At 42.3% G+C, this 7,932-nt stretch overlaps 1 protein-coding gene across 1 annotated transcript; it reads right to left on the reverse strand.

The window, feature by feature from the left end:
• Nucleotides 1-2,262: 2,262 nt before the first annotated feature.
• Nucleotides 2,263-4,040, reverse strand: ctxn2 (cortexin 2). Its single transcript, XM_061068397.1, has 2 exons — nt 3,882-4,040; nt 2,263-2,953 (listed from the first exon to the last, which is right to left on the reverse strand). The coding sequence occupies exon 2, from the start codon at nt 2,915-2,917 to the stop codon at nt 2,639-2,641; it is 279 nt and encodes a 92-aa protein (XP_060924380.1). The 5' UTR covers nt 2,918-2,953; nt 3,882-4,040; the 3' UTR covers nt 2,263-2,638.
• Between the last annotated feature and the right edge of the window lie 3,892 nt (nt 4,041-7,932).

A 7,932-nucleotide genomic window follows, 5' to 3' on the forward strand; every position in this document is an offset into this window, starting at 1 on the left:
ATCTAAGTTAAATAACAGCTCAAACATAAAACAGATTCTCGCAAATAGTAAAACCGATTAAAACATTTGCAGCAGAACGACCGATCATCACCGACCTGATCGCCTCATGTCATTGTTTTGTTTAAATGACTCTACTGAAAGTAGCATTACATTAGGTCACTGCACTTCAGAGTTGGTTGGACAGTGTTGGTCACAGGTTATTATATCTTTCATCTTATCACAATAAATCACGAACATAGCCTGCGAAGTCCGAAGGTGCACGAAGTAATAAAACTAATGATTGATTGTGAAAAGGCTCACTGGCTTACTCATTAGTCCCATTCTAATGATCCTTTAAGCTCTCAGCTCCGACTTCCTGTAAAGGAAAGTAACAAAAGGTCAATATTCCTAATCAATATTATTCCTGATACATATTTTTTCGGTGACATGCAGAAGAATGTTAGGAGGTAATCAGTGTAACTGTAAATGTGCATGGGCCCTTTTTGAAAGTCTTTTTTTCCTCTTGTTTGCAAAGACAAAGATCGTTGTCTCTGGGTGTTTTTCTGTGTTTTATGGATTTCTAGATGCAGCAAACAACGTGACTTTGCAGCGAGATATGAAAAAGATAAAATGCCACACAGGAAGATCTGTTTGGATTTTATAGATTTATAACACCTGAGTTAGTCGGCCTTTAGGCTGAGGAGGAAAAAGGCAGTGTTTTTTTTCCCCCTGAAAATAGATCTGAGATAAGGATGTCACACAGGTGGCAGGGATAATGGCGCAATAATGATTGAATTCCTGACGAGTGATGTCGGTCGGCCTGGCCTCTGAGAGCGGAAAGATTTGCAGATCAAGACCTGATCTGTCACACAAGACTGTCTGTGGATGTCTGTGTATCGCTCACTGCTGCAGCATTAACCCAATTCTGTCTCTACGCCATCCCTGCAAATTAACATACATGTAGACTGTACTCCTATATTGTTCAAAAAGTCTGTTCACCTCTTGTTCTCCATCTCTCCCTACTTCTTTATCTCCGTTAGTTGCCGCAGGGACGTTGGACTGTCACCTCCAGCATCTGGATTTCTTTATTTCACGTCCTCCACACATTGCAAAGAGACCCGACGATGGTTTAAAGTGAAGAAATTCTATTTATTTCTTTAAATCTATATCAACAAGAAATCTCTACCACCAGCTGAGCAAGCAACAGGTCACAAGATGCACTGTCGGTCATCATGATATGTCACATGCACGCCCACACGCACACACACACACACACACACACACAAACGGGTGCTCTAATGTTTCTAGATGAAGGCACATAAACCCATTGAAGGTCACAGTAAGGCAGAGTCTAAGCACTAAGGAGAAACCGTAGACTGTAGAAAAATTAGCAAAGGAACACTCAAGACTTTGACCGGTCTGCTGCATCACAGAATCTCTGTAAAGTCCCGTCCTCCTCTGTGTGTGAAGGGAAGAGAGCAGGTGTGAATGGGCGTGGATGGCTGAGAGTAGGAGGAAGAAGGTGACATACATCCCGCCACTGTTTTCCGGGGTGACCTTTTTCCTCTGCAGACAGGCGGTGAGAGTTTCTCCTTGTCGTTAGAAAACTAGCAGCGCTGGAAGAGAGAGAGAGAGGGAGAGTTCCTCCAAGTCTCGGATCCTCATTTCCCTCGAAAGTTCTTGGGCTTCACTGCATCAGCCAAACGTACATGAATCAGCATCGTCCTCATATGTCTTTGCGGACGTACCGTCAAGAGTAAACATTTTTTTTTCTTTCACTCAGACATTTCATTCTGGCATCATTCAAAACCAGCAGCAGGACAAACTCTAGCAGAGTTGTTTTTGCATCATTTAGACGCTGTTACGCAGAGACGTAAATCACAGTTTGTTCAGTTGCCTTTTTCGCTGCATGACTTCAAAAAGCAAGACACCACGGAAAGGACCAATCTGTAGACACACTGACAGCAGCAGCAGCAGCAGCATCCCTTTGGATCACCAACAGATTGGATCTGATTAGTCCACATAGCAGGAAATTGGAAATAATACCCTGTATCCAACCGTACAGTATACAATCTTGTGCAGAAGAGCTTTGCTGTGCAGAGGTGGAACCGCTCTGTTTCCCAACGTGAGGAATCCTGTCCCTGAGTCTTCAAACTGTGTCTGAATAATCCCACTGCACCCCTGGTTCTCCAGCCCGTCCCACAAGCATCCACCTCCACATCCACCTCCACATCAACCTCCACATCCACCTCCACATCCACCTCTGATCCACAGACATTCATCTTGGGGGCATGGGTTAAAGAGGCCTCCAGCCATTTCCGTGCTAATCCATGATCTGAAATGCTCACCAACCTGGCAGCTAGACAGAGAGTATGCACAGCATCTTTCGCACACTTCGGTCAGACACACACACGCACACAACACACACGTAGCCATGTACAGTCAAGAGACTCACACACTGGCTCTGAACTAACAACGCACACACATGGAACAACACAAACAGCTTCAGTCTGTCGCAGAGACATGTCTTGATGGTGCTTCGGAGTCAGGAGCAATGGTTGTGTGGAGCTGCAGCTTACTTGTGTTTGCATGTGTGCAAGCAAGCGCTATTTGTGTCCGTGAGTATGCATATGTGTGTGTGTCTATAGGCATTTCTGTGTTAAGTGAGGGCGTACTCAAACGTCCCTTTCTCCAGCCCCTCGATGCCGTCGGCCCAGTTGGAGGAGGGCATGCTGCTGTAGGGGTCCAGCAGGATCCGGAAACATCTGACTATCAGCAGCCCCAGGAACACCAGGAGCATCCCCACGAAGGCAAAGGCTGTCTTCTGCTCCAGAGTCAGCGAGTGCGCCATCATGTCGTTTCCGCTCATGGCAGCAAGGGAGTGGTTGTAGTGGACACTAAGCATGGTAAACCAACATCTAGGCGCCTCATCTTTCATCCGATAGGGTCAGGCGCCCAGGAGCCTGCATGTTACCTGGGCAGAGATCACATGACGGCTTCAGATTAGTGCTGTCTCTAGTCTCTGGGGCAGAGAGGATCCGTCTAATCAACCCATGTGAATATCATCGCACTTCATGCACACACTGAGAGAAATAAGGGTGCAGATGTGTGATAGGAACTACACACAGTTAAATAAGCAGGGTTACTGGTATCTATAAATAGCCTCTTTTGAGTGTGCTATCAAACAGAGGTCCAGAGACTTCGATCTCTCTCTCTTTCTCTCTCTTTCTCTCTGTCTCTCTCACGCAATCCCCCTCTGAATAATGATGCAAAAAAAAAAAAAAAATTACAAAAAGAAAACATGAGCAGAGGACTGAGAGAGACTGCAGGAAACCAGGTTCAGGAACACGAGCCGAAGCCATGACTGCATTCCTTTAAGTCTGCTGGGAATTACATAGTGTCGCAGTGCAAAGCCAGCTGATAAACAAAGGCAAAGCAGGAGCAGGTATCAATGAAAAAGGTCACATCTCACACACATGTGATGCATGTTTGCTTCAGAGGAGAGGGCTCTCTACCTGTTGCGTGTGAGCAGACGCCTGCCAGGCAGCGTGATTCCATCAGACAGGAGATGCCACAGTGATTGTCTAAACATAATCACAAAATTATGAAGTGGAGATCTGGTCCTGTCCGTCTTTATCCCCCCAAAATCCTTCACATGAACCAAAGCAGCAGGTGGCTCAAGTGAGAGGAAGGGAGGGGGGGTGGGACACATACAGAGAGGGGAATGAACAGAGAGATGTCAGACAAGGGACTAGGAAGTAGAATGATGAGGAGGACACTGCACAAAGTGTGCATGGTGAGAGAGAGAGAGACCGGGGAGAGAGGGAGTAACGTGGGGTGAAAGAGACAGGAGAGACTGCAGTGACAGGTTCTGTGTGAGACAGAAAATGCAGGCGTCTCACCGTCATGATCGTTCCATCCTCACAGACCTGTTGCTGCTGTTCCTCGCAAGCAACTCCTCCGTCCTGGAGCCTCCAGACATAAATCCATTGTGTCCCGGACGTGTCCAGCTCTAACCCCTCATCTCAACAAACAGCTGGAGGTGAAGAGAGAGAACCGGGGGAAGCGAGGGAGAGGCTGGATCCTTCTCTGAGGTCCATCTCCCCTCCTCATGCTCCCTTCACTTGCTGCCTCCTACTCATTATCATTCTGTTTCCCTGTCTCTCTCTCCAGAAGCACGCACGCTTGCTCCTGCTGCATGGCAACCACTTGTTAGTCTCACTCAGCTGCTCGGCCGCCTCACTCATTCACAACATTCCCCCTCAGCATCACCACCACAGATGCAGCAGCACAAACAAGCCATTCGCCTTCTTCTTCTTTTTCCTCCCCTCTTCATTCTCCCCCTCCCCGGCTTTATTTGGCTCATCTTAAAATGACTCCACACAAATCTGACAGGAATAGCACAGCCTCTCACTGCTGGGAGGGTAGATGCTGCTGCAAAGGTATTTTTGCTCCAGCGCAGCACCGGGCTCCTGCTTTTGGTGGTGTAGGGTTTTTAATTGATGCAGTTTGATGTGGTCAACTTGAATTAACTGCACTTAATATACCTGTCTCCTTGCACTGTGTACCCTGTACAACACTCCACTCCATATACTGGAACACTTACTTCACATCATATGTGATATGTGTTAATATAAACCATATTGATATTATATATCATTTTATACAATAATAATATAATAATATAGTCTTTTGCACGCTCCGTCTACATATTCTTACACTCATAGTATATTATATTATCTATTGTACAGTCAAATACTTATATTTATACCTCTACTATATATCATATCATATTATATCATACTCTTTGTATATTCTTGTATATACACATATTTATACATGTGTACATGTTATTATTATTATATTTACTATTATTATTATTATATATACTGTTGCTGCCATTATTACTATATACTGCTATTATATTGGTATAATTACTATCATATATAAATATATATTATGTTATATTATATACTATATATACTGAACTATTTTTATATACTGTGTAACAATAACATTACCATCATATCATCAGTACTATTACCATCATCTTGCCACTGCACCTTATCTACCTATTTATCTTGTGTTTTTGTTTTTATTCTTTCTACCTCAATATTTTTTATTTTATTCTATTGTATTGTATTTTATTGTATTTAAATATACCGGCTGCTCTTACGACTTAATTTCCCTTCGGGGATGAATAAAGTAATCCATCTATCCATCCATCTATCTATCCTCTGTTTGCAGGCTTACAGATGCAAGCTCCCTGCTCAGGCTGGAGGAGAAGGGAAAGATATTTAAACAAGTGAATAAAAAAGCAATATTGTGCAGGAAAACAATCGGAGTGATCTGATTGCACGTCGTGACAGAATGCAGCAGTGAGGAATCTGTGTTGTAGAGCAAATTATTTCAGACGTTTTTGTCAGAGTGGTGCAGTGAGTCGGATAAGGATAGAAAAAACATGCCATGGTCATCACTGCTGTGGGATCTGGAATAATTCAAGACATAGAAGTGGTTAACTTAGCTCATTTTACCCTTTTCACTTATAAACAGCTGGGACATCCTGATAGAGTATCTACAAAGGTGAATCAGCTCCCTCCAAATTAATTTCACTTCAAGTTTTATGTCGTCTTTTTTAGAACATCCTTTTTTTTGTCAGTAAAAGTCCCTAATCTTGCTCTTGCTATTTATATTTGGGTAGAGTAAGGTCATGCGGCACAACTGTGTCAGCTTCTCACAAAGACAGTTTAATGTCACATTTAGTTCAAGGACAGCTCTCGTAAATTAGATGAGGAGATGGCACATCATTTAGACAACGATATCGTTTTCATTTTCTGGCATTGCCCTCACGTCCATTTAAAAGACAAGGTCGAAACGGAAAACTATTGGGTCATAGCACAGCAGCGTGGGGCCATTAGTGATGAGGTCGAGTTACAAATAGTGGGAATTGCATGTCATTGTTTTGAATCCATAACAGAAAATGGGAAAATGAAAATGCTGAATTAACTTTATCACTTTTGCTTTTACTATATGTGTGAGGGTGTGCTCATATGCTTTGGACTGCTTTGACTCCTGAGACATTCTGAACGTTCTGCATAGAGAATATTAGCATAAACATTGTCCTTAGGACATAAGGATAAAGATCATTAGACTTGTATCTGTCAGACAACAGATGAAAAGTCAAACTGATACGGAGAACTGTAAAACAGTGATTATATGAACTGCTCTCATAATGCACCCTTTATTGTTAATAACTCCATATCACACCGCTGTGCCACATTATGCATCTCCTGATTTGAGAGATAAGCTCAAGGTCTTCTCAAAGCTACAGCGACAGCCATATCACAAACAAGCAAAGTTACTACCAGGTTTATATTGTGAAATTTTGTTGTATTCACACTGTATATAAACACCGAATTAATATTGTCCTCACTTGTGGGTTTTGCAGTTTGACTAAGTTGTTGATCGAAAGAATGACACAGTTACTATTCCTATTGTGTTTCTGCTTGGTTTGTTGTGAGCACAATTTTATATCTCAAGTGGATGATATTTCCGTCTGGAGTGTTTCCAAGGAAGACACAGCAGAGACGTCTTCTGGGCACAGATTGTGAGTAATCAGATCCAAAGGCGGAGTCTGGCAGCTACAAGAAGATATAAAAAAAGCCACAAATGTGGTCTGCCGCTTCAGATTTACTGCATCACTGTAACTGCTGCGAAGGAAATTTAGGATTCATATATCAGGTCGACTTTATTGTGGAAACTCAATATTAAAGTGGCACAAGATCCCATTTTTACATATGATGATGTAATGGGAATTTATTGTCCTTGTCAACTTTTGTCAATGTAATCAACTTTCTGTTGTGGCATCTGCACGGACGCCCCGAGCTGGTTCTCTACAAATGTTGAGGCGTATTGTACAAAAGAAAATGAAATGATTCCTCCCAGTGGAATAAAAGTGCATCAATCAATAGTTTCAGGAATGATGAACAGGCTCAGCTCTGTATTAAAATCAATGAGGCAGGACTTTTACTGTCTGACACTGTGGGTGTGCTGCCTAGAATATTGTAGGTTATCCGTATTCCTGGTCTTGCTTTATGAGCGAGTCTGTAAAATTAGAAAGCAAATACACACTGTACAAAAGCTGTGGCAATATATCATTAGGTTAACAACATTTGTAGAGCACATGCAGGAGCTCACTGGTGCAGGTAGGAATCTTCCGGCTCCGTTGCGCTCGTGGATCAAACTGTTTTACTGCGTTAGAGAGAAGTTGATGTGGCTTTTAATTAGAAGCACTAATCAGAAACAGTCAGTTCTCTTATTCACTTAACTTACCCCTGAACTTACCTGCTTAGCTAAGGGCTATCATGTGCACAATATTCTCAAATATTCCCATACTGTTCACCAGGCACGTGCACAGACATTTTGGGGGGCAGGTGCTCAAACCCAAAAAAAGGGAACCCATTGCCAAAATTATTTATGATATTAAAAATAATAATGATAAATAAATAAAAACTTACTGATTCTCCCTCATTTGTTTTACTAGTTGATGTCCTGATCCAATATAAAAGAGAGCTGCTACCCTGAGCTGCTTTCTGCAGATCCCTGTCTCTCTTTTCTTGGCATTATGCTGCAAATTTTGTAAATGAGATAAATCAATGTTGTGCATAATAATCAAGAGGGACTTACATAATCTCTATCAAGCTGACAACACATTACACACACATTTTTGTTAACTGTTTTCTGACAGAGTTGAAGTAAAAGCAGCATTACACTAATATGCATGTAGCTCAACTTAAGACCTACCTTTCATTTCAAATAATTACGATTTTAAATGAAACAAAACTAGTGAACTTGTGTAATTTGTAGAACAGTAAAACTGCCTTTAAATTCTCTGCCTGCCTGCCTGCCTGCCTGTCTGTCTGTCTGTCTGTCTGTCTGTCTGTCTGTCTGTCT

The sequence above is a fragment of the Limanda limanda genome, chromosome 3 (assembly GCF_963576545.1).
Source record: "Limanda limanda chromosome 3, fLimLim1.1, whole genome shotgun sequence".
Lineage (NCBI taxonomy): Eukaryota > Metazoa > Chordata > Actinopteri > Pleuronectiformes > Pleuronectidae > Limanda > Limanda limanda.